This window comes from Oncorhynchus mykiss, chromosome 31 (genome assembly GCF_013265735.2).
Source record: "Oncorhynchus mykiss isolate Arlee chromosome 31, USDA_OmykA_1.1, whole genome shotgun sequence".
Taxonomy (NCBI): domain Eukaryota; kingdom Metazoa; phylum Chordata; class Actinopteri; order Salmoniformes; family Salmonidae; genus Oncorhynchus; species Oncorhynchus mykiss.
In genome coordinates this window covers 28,288,677-28,308,247 of record NC_050571.1, presented here as the reverse complement: position 1 = coordinate 28,308,247, position 19,571 = coordinate 28,288,677, and the positions used below count along the sequence as shown (strand labels likewise).

The 19,571-nt window shown below is 40.8% G+C and overlaps 2 protein-coding genes across 5 annotated transcripts in view; both read right to left on the bottom strand.

Moving 5' to 3' along the window:
• Positions 1–839: 839 nt before the first annotated feature.
• LOC110504299 overlaps positions 840–19,571 on the bottom strand; it is a 50,963-nt gene continuing 32,231 nt past the window's right edge. For 2 of the 4 annotated variants that reach the window (XM_036970187.1, XM_036970188.1), the window contains one exon: positions 12,087–19,509. In XM_036970187.1, the coding sequence (XP_036826082.1) occupies positions 12,865–19,509 (6,645 nt within the window). In that variant the 3' untranslated portion in view covers positions 12,087–12,864. Of the gene's footprint in view, positions 1,532–12,086; positions 19,510–19,571 lie in introns of those variants that run through there. The other 2 variants (XM_036970190.1, XM_036970189.1) reach the window with 2 other exon arrangements.
• On the bottom strand, positions 3,358–5,844 carry m1ip1 (Mid1-interacting protein 1). Its single transcript, NM_001165231.2, is given in 2 exon segments — positions 3,358–4,718; positions 5,715–5,844. A coding segment is annotated over 1 exon segment (495 nt). The 5' UTR covers positions 4,626–4,718; positions 5,715–5,844; the 3' UTR covers positions 3,358–4,130.

The following is a 19,571-nucleotide window of genomic DNA, read 5'->3' as shown; positions in this document are numbered from 1 at the left end:
ATGTCTGGGCAAACTCATCACCCCGAGAATACCATCCCCACAGTGAAGCATGGTAGTAGCAGCATCATGCTGTGGGGGTGTTTTTCATCAGCAGGGACTGGGAAACTGGTCATAATTGAAGGAATGATGGATGGTGTTAAATACAGGGAAATTCTTGAGGGAAACCTCTTCCAGTCTTCCAGAGATTTGAGACTGGGATGTAGGTTCACCTTCCAGCAGGACAATGACCCTAAGCATACTGCAAAAGCAACCCTTGAGTGGTTTAAGGGGAAACATTTAAATGTCTTGGAACGGCCTAGTCAATGCCCAGACCTCAATCCAATTGAGAATCTGTGGTATGACTTAAAGATTGCTGTACACCAGCGGATCCCATCCAACTTGAAGGAGCTGGAGCAGTTTTCTCTGGAAGAATGGGCAAAAATCCCAGTGGCTAGATGTGCCAAGTTTATAGAGACATACCACAAGATATTAAAAGGTGCCTCTACAAAGTATTGACTTTGGGGGGGGGGGGGGGGGGGGGGGGGGGTGAATAGTTCTGCACGCTCAAGTTTTCAGTTTTGTTTCTTGTCTGTTTCACAATGAAGATTATTTTGCATCTTCAAAGTGCTAAGGATGTTGTGTAAATCAAATGATACAAACCCACCAAAAATCCATTATAATTCCAGGTTTGAAGGCAACAAAATAGGGAAAATGCCAAGGGGGTGAATACTTTCGCAAGTCATTGTAGGTGGTCCAAACGATCAGTGCGTAACAACGTGACTATATGGGCCTCATTCCATTTAGGAAAAGGTATTCACATATTTATGCTATTAAAAATCATTTTCAATTAATAAAAGTAATTTTCAATTCATTCATTGAATTTCAGTTCTCTTCCTGAATTGACTCAATAAGAAACTAACCCCATTTTGTTTAGATCAATGGATTAATCCAGTCACGCGCCACAGATAAAGGTCAATGGATTAATCCAGTCACGCTCCACAGATAAAGGTCAATGGATTAATCCAGTCAAGCTCCACAGATAAAGGTCAATGGATTAATCCAGTCACACTCCACAGATAAAGGTCAATGGATTAATCCAGTCACGCACCACAGATAAAGGTCAAAATAATCTCTACATGAGTGATCAGTCCATTGATTACATAAATAAATGGTGCTAAACTGTGTCTCCCGCCCACAGACAACGTATCCTCTCTGATAGCCAACAGTTGTGGGGCGTAATGTGTAGAAATCCAATTTCCATTCATATCAAGAGTCTGACCAGCTGTCCCACAATTAGTGGTTAACCCAGTTCACTTGAGTGGGCTGAAAGATTGACCAATTTTGCTACAGCGATTTTGTTGTTTGGATATTTCTCGGCTTACATTGAGAGCATCTACAAAGACGACTCAGGGACCCAGCCTTACACAACTGTGCTCTCGTAGGCATCCCCAAGTGCTTGGTGTTGGGTCAGAGCTGCCCTTGGAGCAGTGCTCTTTCACCCCTCCTGTCCCTCTCAGTCCTCCACTCTGCCATGTTTTAATCCCTGCTGTGCCTTTGAAAGAGAAAAAAAAGCTTTGTTAGCCTATTGGCTGCTGTTGGTGGAGCTGTTGCTAAGGGGAGGGGTTGAGAGAGTGATGACTGGTGGGAATGGGAGATGGCCATTTGAGGACGCTATAATTTGTGTTTGATATGCATGTCATGCATAGATTCAGATCTTATCTGTTGATTTTATAAATAATTGCAATTAATGGCTTAGTGTGGCTTAGTGTTAATTACTTTACTGACCCATATTTTCTTAAGAAAATTCTGAAAGTAATTGCTATTGATTTAGAGCTTTGAGAATGGTGTCCTGAATGATAAAACAGAGTCAAAAAGGTTATTGTGGATTTATGGTAAATTCCATGCTAATTTATTTCTTTATAGCTGCAAGCTACTTATTATTCAGATCTCTCTGCTCAATCAACCTAGATGCCCACAATGTGATGTGCAGGTTGAACAATTGCTGAATAGTGGCTTATGAGGTAGCCTACAGCTATTAATTTAACTGTGGAACAAGAAAAACATACACCATATATTTTTTAAAAGTGTGTGAACACCCTGTCAAATTAGTGGATTCTGCTTTTTCAGCCACACCTGTTGCTGATAGGTGTATACAATCGAGCACACAGCCATCCAATCTCCATAGACAAACATTGGCAGTAGACTGGCCTTACTGAAGAGGTCAGTTATCTTCAACGTGGCACCGTCGAAGGATCCCAACAATCCAATTTCTTACCTAGTCAACTGTAAGTGCTGTTACTAAGAAGTGGAAACATCTAGGAGCAACGGTTTGGTGGAGGATTAATGGTTCGGGATAGGCCCTTTAGTTCCAGTGAAGGGAAATCTTAACACTGCAATGACATTCTAGACAATGTGCTTCCAACTTTGTGGCAACAGTTTGGGGAAGGTCCTTCCGTTTCAGCATGACACAGCCTGACACAGCCATACATGACACAGCCATACAGAAAAGGTTTGAGATCGGTGTGGAAGAACTTGACTGGCATGCAGAGCCATGACCTCAACCCCATCGAACACATTTGGAAAGCTGATTTCAAGCTAGGTCTAATCGCCCAACATCAGTGCCGACCTCACTACTGCGCTTGTGGCTAAATGGAAGCAACTCCCTGTAGAAATGTTCCTACATCTAGTGGAAAGCCTTCCCAGAAGTGGCAGCTGTTACAGCAAAACTCTATTAATGCCCATTTTGGAATGATGTTCAACAAGCAGGTGTCTACATACTGTCGGTCTTTTAGTGTATACCAAAGTTCATGAACTCATTAAAGCAGTCGTACTTTTGACTCAATGGCATACAAAAGCACTAAATCCATTATAAAGCTCAATGTCCTTAACCTGGTCCACTTCAGCAGAAATGTTGCATCAGAAATCACTAAGGGATTAAACTACAAACACAAAGCAAGAAATTGTAAATTTTGCCCAGCTAAATATTACTAAAAGAGTGACACTTTATGCCAACTGTCAAGTTGTATTTTTTTTTTTAATCCAAAGGTATTTTCTAGGGCAAGTGCCAGGGCTCTTACCACTTTCATACTGTTAAGTCAATTCCAAGACTTGCCCAATCCTACTTTACACCCACAAGGAGCCTGTAGTGGATTTAAAGTGCATCATGCAATTAATTGTACTGCGCTGACAAATCAGTGCTCATGTTGGAGCACGTCACCCTCACATTCCTACCAGGACTATGCAACAGAAAGTTCAAGTGAGATCACGCATTAAAACCCATAGAGATAATATAAATCTTGGCTAATATGAAAATGGTATACACAGACCCTTGGCAATTAATTAATACACTGAGGTTTAAAGCCATTGCGACACAAATTTGAACAGGTGAAGTTTATTATTTTATAGTTGTACTGCATTGCTGCCCAATATAAAAATTGAAATATCCAAGGACAATACATAACAATTAAGTGGTGTTACAGAAGTCTGACAAAGAAAAGTAGGTTGCCATTCAAACAAAGTGTACCAAACAGTAGGGGGCATCTGAGCAGGACTTTGAGTTATAAAAATTCAAGGCACGCCACATTTCATCATGAGCAATAAGATGAATAAACTTTATATTTTAAATAAAGGCGCTTAAACAAGTGTCCTTTACATTTTAAGGAGGGACAGAACAACCAGCATTCCAAATACTCCTAGTCAAACCTTGCGAGACAGTTAAAGACATCCAATTCCACTGACATACATGTGAATCCACAAATTAATGTTTGGATTTGAAATGAAGACTATGGGAAGTTTGTACATCTACCAGAGCCATGTGTCAACTAGACTCCAAATACAATATCAGAAAACTCTAACAGCCAATAATCGTAAAATGTCAACCTGATGAACTTACAATCAACTGTTTACAGAATCAGATATGACCTTACAGTCAGGAACATATGCAAGTGTCAGATTGGTATACATTTATGATTAGTGGAGGCTTGGGAAGCAAGTGACAGAGTGGGGGTGGATTGTTACTACTCAAGACAGGAGTCAAAGAAATCATAAGGTAGTTGCGCTGGTCAGTCCACCACCCTGTTGCACTAGGGGCAAGAGGTCTTCCATGACACCACGGTTTGAGTCACGCAGACCAGGTTCAGGCAGATGGGACCCTATCTCATGAAGTTAGCACCTCCGATTTCCCTCTTGTAGCGGTTGGTGAGGTGGTCTGCTTGCACTGTGAGTTTTGACAGGACGCCAAACAGTCCCCTGAGGTGGTAGTGGAACTGGCCCTCCAGATCTGAGCTCTCGTCGACAGGGAGCCCCCTGGTTATCGATTGCTGCTCCTCTTGCTTGACTGCCATTTCCAGGAAGCTGGCCCCGCCGCTCATCTCCCTCTTCAGCAGGCCCCACTCCATGTCATTCTTTATGGACTTGAGGAGGAGGTAGTGCTCATACATGTCCCTCTGCTTGTTAGGGTAGGACAGCTCATTGTTGTTCTCCACCACCTCAACCTGCTGGCTCTCCTGTTCCTCCAGGGGCACATCCCTCAACAGGCTGGGCACCATGATAGTTTCATCCATGTTGTTGGTTGCAGCAATGAAGCGGTGCATCACATTGATGAGGGAGTTCTTGTTGCTGGCTGGGTCACTGCTAATTTGCATCATTGCAGAGGTTTAGGGTAGACTTGGGTTCGCAGTTAACAGGTGGAGTAAGGCAGTGTTTCTTGATGTTAAGGCCGACTGAGGAGCCAAATGCCACTATGGGAATAGAAACCATGAGAAAAAGGTAGAAAGAAAGTTGCACCCTAGCATGAAAACCCGACGTTAAATTGCAGAAATAAGTTTTTTGATCAGTAAAGTTCTCACTAAGGCCAAATATAAATATTTTTACTTTACCGGTTGTCGGTCCTTTTGAAGGGTAGGAATGTGACGATGGCCACAGGAAAGTAGAATTACGTCGACTTCTCAAAGCACCGTTAACCGTAGTGCGTACAGATTTATCACCCGAAGAATACGCACAAGATGGAATATATGCACGAGAAGAATGCATACTTGCAGAGCGTGTGCTTCAGTACTGCACAGGCTTTAGGTGTTAAGTCTGAACGCACTACCAGCGCTTTGTAAAGTTGATGTAGCCCAATTTTACTTTCCTGTGGATACAGTCTCACATTACTCCATGCAAAAGGACCAACCGGTAAAGAGTTATTACATTTTATTCGACATTCTGGCTCGTAGAGGTTCCGAGAGGATTTTCCAAACACATTTGCGGCATTAATCCAGATGTATCAGTGTCTTGGCAAATTGCGTCCTAGAGCTAAAACAAAAGGCCTTTGGTCAGAAAACAGACGATTAAAACAGGCAGGCATCCGCCTACCGAGAACGCACTTAAATGCACGGCGCAGGGTAATTTCAGCTGGTCGAACAGGAGATAGCCCATGTCGTCTAGTTAACGGCGGAATGAACAGAATGAAGAGACACTTCATAAATAGCTTTAACCTGACTACCGCATCCCAGAGTAGGCTATGGCGTAGGCTGCTAAAGATACAGAATATAACGTCTGCACTAGATACCTATTTAGATATGGCTCTGGTCAGCACTAAAACGAAGCAAGGTGGCCTACGCTATCGAAAGCACTTTGTTCCTGCAATGTAACTAACCAGCAAAGCATCATATAGCACTTCCTGTAAACGCTTGTCTAGCATCCATTTAGCAAAAAGGTGAAACAAACAGTCTGTCTAAAACCAAAATACGGACCTGAGCAAATGTTTTCTTGATGGTGCGTTGGAAAATGACAATTCCAGTACTTGCTCAGGCTCCACCAGCCTGGAAGAAAGGTATAAACTTCCTCGGTTGTAGCGCTGACAGACTAGGGCCTTTATAGTGTGGGCGCCGGCTAGAAAAAAACGATATTTTCCCCTTCACATCAATGGTGCAATATGATGGTATTGAGGAAATGGGGCGTTAACTTTAGGTGATTGGCTGTGAAAAAAACCAATCAGAGACCACATATTATTTCCTGAGCATGTTTGCAACTAACCTAACGTAGCAGGCGTAAAGTAAACTGCAACTGTCTTCAGCAACAGACGCCCAGTAATGTTGTTACCATAGACATCCTACCTTGGGATTAATTTATCTAAGGATCAACAGGAAAGATGCTCTTTAAATTTTTATACCTATTATTGAAAAAAAACAAAAAGAAGTTGAACCATTGGTTGCAGAGGGATTTATCCTTGAAAGGTCGAGTATTGCTTTCTAAAGCTGAAGGCATCTCCAGACTTACTTATGCAGCCCAGTCCCTATATCTTGACAACAAAATAGGTAGTGGTTGACCAGGTGCTTTTCAACTTCATCTGGAAAAATCGTACACATTATATTAGGAAATCTGTCGTTATGAACTCATATGAATATGGTGGACTCCATTTAAAAAACTTTTTTTTTTAGATTTTCCTACTTTGAATAATACTTTTAAGATAAATTGGGCTAAACATTTTTTAAAGAATCCTACTTCAATTTGGAAGTTCATCCCTCGTTATATCTTCTCCCGTTTTGGTGGCCTCAATTGTATGTTACTTTGTAACTATAACGTTGATAAGATTCCTGCAAAATTATCTGCTTTTCACAGACAAGTATTCTTAGCGTGGTCGTTAATATATAAACATAACTTTCCCCCGCATAGGTATTTTATTTGGAACAATAAGGACATTTTATATAGAAACAAGTCTTTATTTTTTAAGAACTGGTTCAATAATCATATCCTACTGGTGAGTCAACCTTTTAATGCAGAAGGATTGTTACTCGATTATGAGGAATTTTTATCTTTACAAGATCACTGTCACACCTAGAGAGTTCGCCATAGTCTGATGCTATTCCATCTGGAACTCTCATGTTATTTAGAGGTGTAGCCAGACCTCACCTTCTTGACCTGCCCTCGCTTAATCCAGTTGACTCTACAATAGGGAAAATATGTTTCTTCTTGCTACCTCAGAACAACAGGTGCTTTATTTCAAAGGGATATTGTATCCATTCCTCAAGTCACAAATTACTGGAATACATTGGTCACTAATATCTGTTGGAAAAAAAAGTCTGGTTATTACCACACCAATACTTGCTTGTTAAGAAGGTCAAAGAGGTCTCTTTCAGAATGATCCATAAGTATTACCCTGTGAATCATTACCTGAATAAACTTTAAAAAGACATTGACATTGATTGTACTTTTTGTGTTGAGCATCCATAAACAGTTTCAAATGTATTTTGGCATTGTCTACATGTAAAATAATTATGGAGAGATATTCACAGTTTTATAATTGTTAATATTCTTGATGACTTTTGTTTTTTATTGGTCGAATGTGCTGCTCGGTTTCCTTAACCATAGTAAAGATAAAGAAAAAACAATGTTACCTTATAAATCTAATTGTGCTAATGGCAAAATGTCATATTCATAAATGTAAATTGACGAATAAAAAACCACGCTTCTGTGTTTTTTCGATAAGGAATTCGAGCAGTACATTAAGACCATTATACATTCTTCTAATAAGAAAGCTGTTAAAACAATCAATATGTGTGCATCTTTTAAGGTCTTTGTATAATCTGTCATTTGTTCTACCCCCTAGCATATGTTATCATTGTCTGTTTGTATACTTCTTACGTATACTGATTTTTCTCCAATAATAAAAAATATATATACAATTTTAAAAATACCATAGACATCCTATACAAATATGTTAGATCAACAAAAAAAATTCAATTAAAAAAAAATATATATATTTTTTTTTCTATAAAATGATTATAGGGGATATGGCATGAACCCTTAACGTTTTGAAATGGGGTCAAAATGGCAGCCATATTGGTCAGGGAGGAATCCAAACCAGTCTAATTGGAATGAATGACAGTAGAGGCATAATCCTGATTTTACTTATAAAAGAAAATAGAAGGCATGTATATCAGAAATTGTTTAATACAGTGGTCACCAACCTTTTGAATCAAGATCACATTCTGAGTCAAAATGCAAGACTAGATCTACCGCTCAGATTTTTTTTTAAATGACTCAGAACATTTTGAAATTATATTTAGTAGTTATATGATCACACTGTAATATATAATTTGTTGTATTACTTGTGAGGCACAGCTAAGTGAGCATAATCATTTGCGTCTTTTCTTTTTACAGGACTGATGGCCTGCATCTGATGGACAGTCTGAGGGGAGGGAGGGAGCAGTGGTGAGGCTGCCTCTCACCCGCCTCAGTGTCCCTCCATCCTCCTTCCCTGCGCTAAAAAAAGGGGACACAGTCTTCCAATTGATGGCGAAACTCAAGTTGCACTGCATTATTTCTGTTTCATGCACCAATTCATGATGTTACTCCTATGACCAGAGAAAGTGAAATATTCCTTGAAATGAAAAAAGACAAGTCACTAATACTTTGCTATACTCATTCATTGCAGCTTGCGTTTATTTATTTATTATTTATTTTTGTTTCACCTTGATTTTATCAGGTAAGCCAGTTGAGAACAAGTTCTAATTTACAACTGCGACCTGGCCAAGATTAAGCAAAGCAGTGCGACAAAAACAACAACACAGGCAATAAATAGGCCATAGAGGCGAAATAATTACAATTTAACATTAATACTGGAGTGATAGATATGTGCAGAAGATGATGTGCAATTAGAGATACTGTGGTACAAAAGATCGAGAGGGTAAGTAATAATATGGGGATGAGGTAGTTGGACGTGCTATTTACAGATTGGCTGTGTACATTGTTTGGTAAGCAGCTGATGCTTAAAGTTAGAGAGGGAGATATAATTGATTTTTGCAATTCATTCCAGTCATTGGCAGCAGAAAACTGGAAGGAAAGGTGGCCAAAGGAAGTGTTGGCTTTGGGGATGACCAGTGCAATATACCTGCTGGAGCGCATGCTACGGGTGGGTGCTGCTATGGTGACCAGTGAGCTGAGATAAGGCAGGGCTTTACCTAGCAAAGACTTATAGATAACCTGGAGCCAGTGGGTTTGGCGACGGATATGTAGTGAGGGCCCGCCAACGAGAGCATACAGGTCACATTAGTGGGTTGTATATGGGGCTTTGGTGACAAAACGGATGGCACTGTGATAGACTACATCCAGTTTGCTGAGTAGAGTGTTGGGGGCTATTTTGTCAATTACATCGCCAAATTTGAGGATAGGATAATCAGTTTTACGAGGGTATGTTTGGCAGCATGAGCGAAGGAGGCTTTGTTGCAAAATAGGAAGCCGATTCTAGATTTAATTTTGGATTGGAGATGCTTAATGTGAGCCTGGAAGGAGAGTTTACAGTCTAACCAGACACCTAGGTATTTGTAGTTGTCCACATATTCTAGGTCAGAACCGTCCAGAGTAGTGATGCTAGTCGGGCGGGCAGGTGCGGGCAGCAATCGGTTCAAGAGCATGCACTTAGTTCTACTAGCATTTCATTAAAAGCAGTTGTAGGCCACGGAAGGAGTGTTGTATGGCGTTGAAGCTCGTTTGGAGGTTTGTTAACACAGTGTCCAAAGAAGGGCCAGATGTATACAGAATGGTGTTGTCTGCGTAGAGGTGGATCAGAGAATCACCAGCTGTAACGATCGTCTGTGGTGGAAGAAGGTGAGGACCAAAGCGCAGCGTGGTAAGTGTTCATATTTTTAGTAAAATAACTGAACACTGGACAAAACAATAAACGACAAACGACCAGTCCCGTAAGGTGAATGGAAAAAACACTAAACAGGAAATAATCACCCACAAAACACAGGTGGGAAAAGGCTACTTAAGTATGATTTTCAATCAGAGACAATGAACGACACCTGCCTCTGATTGAGAACCATACCAGGCCAAACACAAAACCACAACATAGAAAAAAGAACATAGACTACCCATCCCAACTCACCAAACTAAAACAAAGACATAACAAAGGAACTAAGGTCAGAACGTGACACCAGCAGCAAGAGTGACATCATTGATATATACAGTGCTGGTTGTAGCGTGTGGAAGTAGGGAGAACTCACATTTTATGGCTTAAAAAGGTGTTGAACAAAGTGTTTACAGTGCTGAATAACAACTTAAACATGAACTTACACATAAAACAGCAGCTCTTTGCTGTATCCGTGGAGTCTTCCTCGTCATGGTTTTAAAAGTTTTGAAATCTCACAGTATCAACTTTGCTGTGCGTTCAAGGTAGGCCTATAGGTGCAATTGATTTGTTCTCTGGGCCTGCTGGGTAGGTGGAGTTATTCCTTCAGACACATGAAATGGTTAAAAATGGGAACACTTTGTCTTTCCGGCACTAGGGCTGCACCTACCACCAACAGTGCAAAATTAATTTAAAAAAATAGGAACGCAAGGCTTTATCGTTGTTTTTTTTACAGAAATGTTTGGTGATCGACTAGGAATGCCTTGGAGATTAGAGGTCGACCGAATATGATTTTTTCAACGCCGATACTGATTATTGGAGGACCAAAAAAACTCGATACCGATTAATCGGCCAATTTTTAAAATGTATTTGTAATAATGACAATTACAACAATACTGAATGAACACTTATTTTAACTTAATATAATACATCAATAAAATCAATTTAGCCTCATAAATAATGAAACATGTTCAATTTGGTTTAAATAATGCAAAAACAAAGTGTTGGAGAAGAAAGTAAAAGTGCAATATGTGCCATGTAATAAATCTGACGTTTAAGTTCCTTGCTCAGAACATGAGAACATATGAAAGCTGGTGGTTCCTTTAACACGAGTCTTCAATATTCCCAGGTAAGAAGTTTTAGGTTATAGTTATTATAGGAATTACAGGACTATTTCTCTCTATACCATTTGTATTTCATATACCTTTGACGATTGGATGTTCTTATAGGCACTTTAGTATTGCCAGTGTAACAGTATAGCTTCTGTCCCTCTCCTCGCTCCTACCTGGGCTCGAACCAGGAACACATCGAAAACAGCCACCCTCAAAGCAGCGTTAACCTTGCAGAGCAAGGGGAACAACTACTCCAAGTCTCAGAGCGAGTGACGTTTGAAACGCTATTAGCGCGCACCCCGCTAACTAGCTGGCCATTTCACATCGGTTACACCAGCCTAATCTCGGGAGTTGATAGGCTTGAAGTCATAAACAGCACAATAGCTGCTGGCAAACGTAGGAAAGTACTGTTTGAATGAATGCTTACGAGCCTGCTGCTGCCTACCATCGCTCAGTCAGACTGCTCTATCAAATCATAGACTTAATTATAACATAATAACACACAGAAATACGAGTCTTTGGTCATTAAAATGGTTGAATCCGCAAACTATCATTCAGAAAACAAAACGTTTATTCTTTCAGTGTTCCGAATTTTATCTAACAGATGGCATCCCTAAGTTTAAATATTGCTGTTACATTGTACAACCTACAATGTTATGTCATAATTATGGACAATTATGGAACATTAATTACTGCCATTGTTAGGAATAAATGGACTTTACACAGTTTGCAATGAGCCAGGCGGCCCAAACTGCTGCATATACCCTGACTGCTTGCACAGAACGCAAGAGAAGTGACACAATTTCCCTATATTATAGCTAGGCAAGTCAGTTAAGAACACATTCTTATTTTCAATGACGGCCTAGGAAAGGTGGGTTAACTGCCATGTTCAGGGGCAGAATGACAGATTTTTACCTTGTCAGCTCTGGGATTCGTTTTTTGCAAACATCCGGTTACTAGTCCAATGCTCTAACCACCTGCCTTACATTGCACTCCACGAGAGACTACCTGTTACGTGAGGGCAGCAAGAAGCCAAGGTAAGTTGCTAGCTAGTATTAAACTTATCTTATAAAAAACAATAAATCTTAACATGATCACTAGTTAACTACACATGGTTGATGATATTACTAGTTTATCTAGCGTGTCCTGCGTTGCATATAATCGACAAACGATGATGATGATGATTTAACAAGCGCATTTGCAAAAAAAGCACTGTCTTGCACCAATGTACCTAACCATAAACATCAATGCCTTTCTTTAAAATCAATACAGAAGTATATATTTTTAAACCTGCATACTTAGTTAATAGTGCCTGCTAACATTAATTTCTTATAAAAAGGTGTAAAAAAACAAAAATCGGCAAATCGGTGTCCAAAAATACAATTACCCATTGTTATGAAAACTTGAAACCGGCCATAATTAATCGGCCATTCCCGATTAATCGGGTGACCTCTATTGGAGATAAAACATAAAATATTGTCATATAATTAAAAATGCATTTTATACAAGTTTTATATACATTTTCCTAAATAATTAATGACATGCTGTAGTGTGGTGGACTGACTTGAAAAGTTACCTTGGCGACAACTGGATGCCTCGAATGATTAGGTTCTATTAACTAAAGGCTCTGTGTGAGATATCTTTTTACAAACTACTAGTGCTAGGCTTTCCAATACTGTCATCTGCTGTTCAGTTCAACACATGCCACATCCAAGCTGAAAGGAAACTGGTCAATTCAAGCATAGATGTATAATAGGGTAGAAATAAGTTTAAAAAAAGATTGAGCTTTGCATTTTATTAACATTTCATTGATTTAAACATGATATTTGTACATTTTTAAACTTCCAGACAGAGTAGCTATTTTTGTATAATATAAGGATATAATAACAAGAAGTGATTATTTATGAACAGTGATTCGTTCTGATACTGTAGTTAGGTATTCATAGCTGTGTTTAGTAAGAGATTAACATAAAACCATTGGTCAGGTTACATTTGCTTGATATTAAGTGGAGGGAGTTGGTTAGTACTTTATGCCATGTGGTTATATCTTTTGCTCCCCTTGTTTTCGTCCTCCAAACTTATTATGAGGGTGTAGATCACTCACTTGTCTCCTTTACATCCTCTGAGGTCCTGTCCTGAGTTACTGAATGTCTATCGTTCTCATTCAGTTTCCTTCTCTTCCTCTTCTTCCTCTACTTTAGGTTGAGAAGTTAAGCCCTGGAGAGGTGCGTCCTCTTCTCGCACTTCTATTGTGTCTTTCCCCATTTCAGTAGCTCTATCACTGCTGTCTTTCCCTCCTTGTCCCCTCTTCCTCTTTCTATGGATTACAGGTATTACCAAAATAATGCCATGTAAAACGGCAAGTAGAAGGATTAATGTAACAGTTGCCACGACTCTTTGCATGTTATATCTCAACTCACACTCCTGCATGAGTTCATCTACAGATATTTCACCCTCATTGAGGACCAGCATAAGATGGCCACACTCATGACTGAAGTTGACCCAGTTTCGCAGCTCTATGTCAACAGTAGTGTCGCCGAGTCCATAAAATGTCAGAAACACTCCGTCAAGTAGATATGAACAGTCAACAGACTTCTCAGACAGAGAGCGCAGGTACACAATGTCCGTGGCATTATCTGTAGCACAGTTGTCTATGATCACTGAGCCATGGTGGGAAACCATCATGTAAATGTCACTTCCTTCTCCTCCAATCAAGTAATCTCCTCCCACAAGGGACACTAGAATGTCGTTGCCGTCAGAGCCTTTTAGTAGGGCAGGTTCGTAGCCAGACACCAAGATATCTGAGTAGATAGTGCCAATCACATTCTCAACATCCTTCAACACATCTCCCTCGGCATCTGCCTGACGGCATTCTCCGCTCAGCAGGTTGACGTAAACGCCCTCACCCCTCTCATGATCCCCCTGGTACAGCACAGTGTCTCTCCCTGGGCCCCCGTCCACTAGATCAGCCCCTGGTCCGGGAACAAAGGTGTCAGAGCCTGAGCCGCCCATCATGGTGTCACTCCCTTCCTCTCCATAAAGAGTGTCATCTCCTATGTTCCCAATCAGGATGTCATTGCCCTGACCCCCCAGCAAGGTGTCATGGCCGGCCCCTCCATCCAGTGCATCATCCTTGATGCCACCGAAGAGTACGTTCTCCTGCTCATTACCTGTAATGTAATTGGAGTCATGGGGACAGCCCTGCACAGTGTGAACCAATGATAAATTTGATTGAGAACTCAGATCTATTTGGCAGTCTCCCAGTTTTCCTTTCATTGTCACTTTGTAAGCTTCAATCCAAGGCTTTTGAAAGCTACGCGTTTTGTTTCCAACTGGAGATCTAACCCAAAAATGCACTCCATCAGAGCTCTGGAAGCTAAGGTGTTGGTGTTGTTGCCCTGAATTATAGTTGAGCACTCGGACCTGAATTTTATGCCCCTGTGTACCTGTGCTCACAAGTACATCATGCTTGTCAGACTGAACAGTGAGTTGACCACCACCAAGGAAATCCATCTCAAACAACACAGTATCCATTCTTTCATCCTCTGCAAAGTTTTCAATCATGATGTTGGTTCCATATCCAGTGTTCACTACGTAGGTATCCTCCCCATCTCCTCCCACCATGCTACCACCTCCAGTAAAAGGATCCAGCATGTTATTTTTGTCATTTCCTTCCATGCTGTCGAAACCAGATGAGCCATACATTTCCACCACTGAGGCAAAGTCGCTGTTATTCATCTTCATGATTTCTCCAGTCACCCTATTTCGGAAATCCACAGACTGAGGCAGCTTTAAGGAGCCATCGCAACTGCTGGCATTGGACTCCAGTTGAAATGTTATTCCATCAGCTGATTGGATGTGGAGGTGTTGAGAGTTCCTTGAGTGAAACCAGCCCTTCAATAGGACTTCCTGTGAGCCATTTATGGAGAGATAAATGTCTGGTCCATTACATTTACAATTGATTAAATCATATTTTTCTCTCAGGAAAAGTACATCAGTAGCCAGATCGGGTGAGTGGTTCTCAATGGTTTTCAAGCCTTGACCTGGAGTTACAACATACCAGTCCTCCCCTCCTCGCCCCTGAAGAAAGTCTGTTCCTCGCCCTGGCACAATTGTGTTGCGTTGTACGTTCCCTTTGATGATGTCATTGAAGGCTGAGCCTCGCACCTCTGTTACACTTTGGAAAGCCTCATCCTCCTGCAGATCCACATGTAGAGCAGCTGTGGACTTTCTGTAATCTAGATTCTGACTTATGAGGCATTTGCTCTTAAATGAGTCAATCTGCTCACAGGCTGCCTTGTTCTCAGAGATGCTGAAGGTGACCAGATCCTTTGTGATAACAAGCAAGTGCCTGTCCGCATCTGAACGGAACCAGTTCATTAAGGTCACATCAGAACTTTGATCAGCAAAAGGCATCATTTTGAGATGGTTTCCATCCACTTTAACTTTGAATTCATGAAGGTTTGCCTCTATCACCAGTAGGTCTGTTTCATTGTCATAGGAGTGATTTTCAATTAATATCTTTGACAGTTTTTTCTCATAAACCATATATATGTCCTCTCCTTCTCCTCCCCTCAGGTGGTCCTGACCCCCTCCACCATCAATCAGATTCTTCTGTCTATTTCCTATTAGTATGTCATTGTAAGGAGACCCCATGATATTAGTAACGCTAAGGAGAAGTGGTTCGGAAGCGTTCACTGTCTGGCCGTGAGTTTTAGACATTCTATTGATACCTCTGGCAATCAGTTGGACAGAGGAAATCACTGTGGTGGAGATGTCGAACAGGACTCCGTCCTCTGACATCATGTTCATGTGCCGATATTCGTCCCCCAAAAACCAGTTCATAATCCTAATGTTATGGTTACCAAGATATCTTAAAACCATATCATTTCCTGACTTACTGACAGAAATCTGACTGTAGTTAACGCCGAGGAGTAGGACATCTGTTGATTTGAAAGGATCATAGTTATTAATAATTGTGTTTCCTCCATAGACAGGAATGATGAAAGTGTCTTTGCCGCCACACCCCTCCACATAGCTTTTTTGAGGTCCCAAATAGAACACGTCATCACCATTTTTTCCATAAAGCTTGTAGTAATAGCTCAACATGACTTCAATGCCATGGTCGTCATCTGCCTTCTGAACGGCAAAAAAATTATTTGCTTCATTGTTTCCCCAATATGTTCCAAATCTTGTGTCTGACAAAGCCTCATAACCAGAAACGACAGACCTAGAGCCAACTTTTATGAATAGGAGTATTTTTATATCTATGTTTTTGTAAGTTAATCTATGTGATTCTCCAATGCCTAGAACAATATCTTTAGTTCTTTGTGTGTCAATAGTCCAACACCTTTTCCCCAAGTTTTCGTCACTGGATACAAAATAATCCATGCAGAAGTCAGATGGTCCCTGGTCTGAGAGACAAAAAGTGATACTCCCTCCATTCCAAGAATCCTCACCAGCTGTGAAATCAATGGCCTTTCTCCCATCCTGTACCTCTGCAAAATAATAGTACTTTTGGTGGTCTGAAATTTGTTGAACAAGCCTTCGTCCCTCCTCAATCTCACGATAAGGAATGGTATAAAAAAAGCTTGCCACATCAAGGATAACGTGTAAAAGTCCTTTCCCAAAGCCAACAAAGAATGCTCTTATTTTTGCCAAAACTCCAGCATTTGGTGGTAAATGAATGAGTTCAGTCTGAATATCAAGATATACATCATCAAAGATCATTCGTATGGTATTTAGTGCCAGGTTGATTGGCACAATAAATGGCGCCAGTTCTGGTTGAACGATTTCAAGAAAATCCAAGGCAACTATTGCAGCATCGAAGGTGGCATCAATATACCCCAGTGCATCTTTCCTCTTAAAGTCTTCCACAATATTGTAAATTCCAAAACCAATCCCTATGATTGGCATAACCACCAGGGCACGTTTCACCACAGGGCTTTTGATTAATGTTACCATGGCTCTCATTGCCTTGCGCTCTAAAACCTGAGGAACTTGTTTTCCAACTGCAGCCAAGGTCATTCCTGTGACTCCATGTACAGTCTGTAACGTGGCTATTGTACCATGTTCAATGTCCCCCTCTTCAAAAGCATGAACAGCTCCTTGCATCCCCAACATGAGTCCCACTGCTCCAATTGCCATCCCTGTGTGCTCTAGGTGCTTCAAGACCTGGTGAGAATGGGTCCCATCTGGAATCTCCAGGCCATGAACTGTCTCCATGTTTTTCCACATTTTCTCTGTGTATAGTTGTCCCTCTGGATGCAACTCCACCTTAAATTCAATTGTTTCCCGGAGATTCTTCTTCGATGTGAGCTGGCATCGAAATTGTCCATCCTCCAGCCTAATACTGCCTTCTTTGACATGTAGTTCCTCCGAGTCCAGCCTGTCACCAAATTCTCTCCTCAACTGATTGTGAATCTGTTCAGCAAACATAGCAGAGGACCTGGCGTAATATGAAGAGAGCTTGAGTGAATGCTCTACTTCTGAAGCGGAATGTAGATCTTTCAATGTCACGGAGCCATCATGGGACCCACCCAAAAGTCCAGTGACCTCATTTTGGGTTGATTGTTTGCCAATTTCCTTTAAGAAATAATTATAATCCTCTATGAATGAACTTTTTGAAATCTCATTCACTAGCGCATACTCATTTGCAAGTTTGTAGATCTCATCTGCTACCTTGTTGTTATCCATTTTTTTCAATTTACACCATTCTTCAAACACATTATTCTCTTTTTCTGTAAGGTCCAAAAGATTCTTTATTAATTCCTTTGGGGTCTTACGTGTTTTTTCTGATTTGTTTTCTAATTTGCTAGAATCTCTGTCTGAGGACGAACCAAAAAATCCTCGCCTACTTGGATCCACCCAAGTACCACCTGCTGTCATTGGATGATTCTCCATGAGGAAACTCAAACCTTTCTCTTTCACATTATTGTCTGTGCTGTGGGCCATATCTAAGGCCATCAGGACAAGAGGAAATGTACGGAAGTTTCTGGAGGACTCTGATATTATTGATGCCAAGAAATATGTTCTGTACCATGCCTCCTTCATCATACCTTGTGAGCCTTTATTAATGTATTCCCCTTGAAGAGTTTCTTTCACAAAATTAGGATAACTTTCTTTGCCATCTTTGCCTATATTTTTACGGATGGCTGGATAATGTTCTTTGCCAATCTGTTCCTCAACACAACGTTTTATCTCATCTATTCTGTTTTGATTTCCCTTTTCATTGTTGTCGAGCTTTTTCCCCACTGGAAACACATATAAAGTTTGGGGGTTTATCTCATAAATCCAGTCATGTAACATCAGGTAGGTGGTCTTATCTTCTCCAAGCTTTGCATTGTGATGGATCACACTTAGAATATCCTCACCTGACTTCATTTCATAGCAGTTATCAAGAATACCTTTAATGACATTGTTATCTTCAATCCATGTTTTCTCCTTTATTGTATTTCTTCCGTTTATCATTTGCCTCTCAATATTGCATATCAGAAACTCTTCATTGTCCAAATTTGTCTGTAACTTTTTTGAATTTTCATCACTTTTCATTGGTTGAAAAATTGCCCAGGTTAAGGCTTCAAGTTCATCAGTATATTTTCTACGTGCATAAGATTCAACAAATCTCTTTGGATTGTCTGGCCATGTGTCTCTGTATTTTTTAAAACGTTCTTGAACAGAAGTTTCCCCTAGAAAGTTTCTCTCATTTGAAAAAATCCCTTCCCCCCTGTTGCTGAACTGTTCTCTAGTGACGACATTTCCATCTCTGTCTAACATTGCCACCACTTTCTTGCTGTCATCCTTATGTCTTGTTTCCAATCCAGTGGGGGTTATTTCTACAGTTATCTTCTCCCCAGAGTGGCTGACTTGGAGCAAAGAACTCCTTAGGTGTAGCTCTGTCTCAATAGACCTGGTGTGGAGCTCTTTTAACAGGGTGTTCTTGAAGGCTTCATCAGACCCAACTTCACAGGCCACCACACTTGTGGTTTTAATATGGTCACTAGTCCTGGCAGTACGTCCAATGATGTCAGCCACGTCTTCGGCTTTGTACCCTCCAAACCTCATCTCTCCTTCGCTGTCTCTGCTCCCATGGCCTACAAGGACCAGTCTGCTCTCTTCTGACAGTGGCACCGGGTCGCCTTTGATCAGTTTAGGCTGTTGGTTTTCCAGGATGTACACAGAGGTCACAGTGGGATGTTTCTCATATAGAAATTTAGCAGCTTCCCGAACAACGGGGTTATCTTCCAGTATTAGGATGTGCTGTTTATCATACTGTGTGGTGTGATCAATGGGTCTCTTTGGAGCATGGTACTCAGCTGCAGTGTCAGTGTGATCCATGATTTGAAAGATGAGAAGATCTCCCGGGCTGGTAGTTTCCAAGACAGCATTATTGTCATGATACTTAAAAACCCTCATGAAGTCATTATGAAATGAAGAAGTGGTATTGATGTCAAGGGAGAAAACGGATGCTGCCCTCAATGATCGTTTCAACATTAGATTTGCTAGTGAAGAACCAGAGTAACCGGACAGAGTATGTCCATCCTCTGAGGCAGTACCAAATATCTTCACCACTGTGCCACTGTTAATGGTTGGGAGACATGAATCATTGTATACACAAGCATCACTGACCATTACTGAATAATGAGGATCTATGCTGTACTCCTCTTCTACTCGCTGACGAGTCCACTCTTCCTTGTCCATTATAAGGAGAAGTTTGTTGCTGTAGGTGTAAGACATTTCAGAAGCAGACAGCAGCAAATCTTGGATCTTTTGTCCATCAATTTCTTCCAGAAACCTTTCAAGATCCTGAAAGAAAAACATAAAATAACAGATCAAGATTGAATGGGCAATCCACAATTCTAAACATT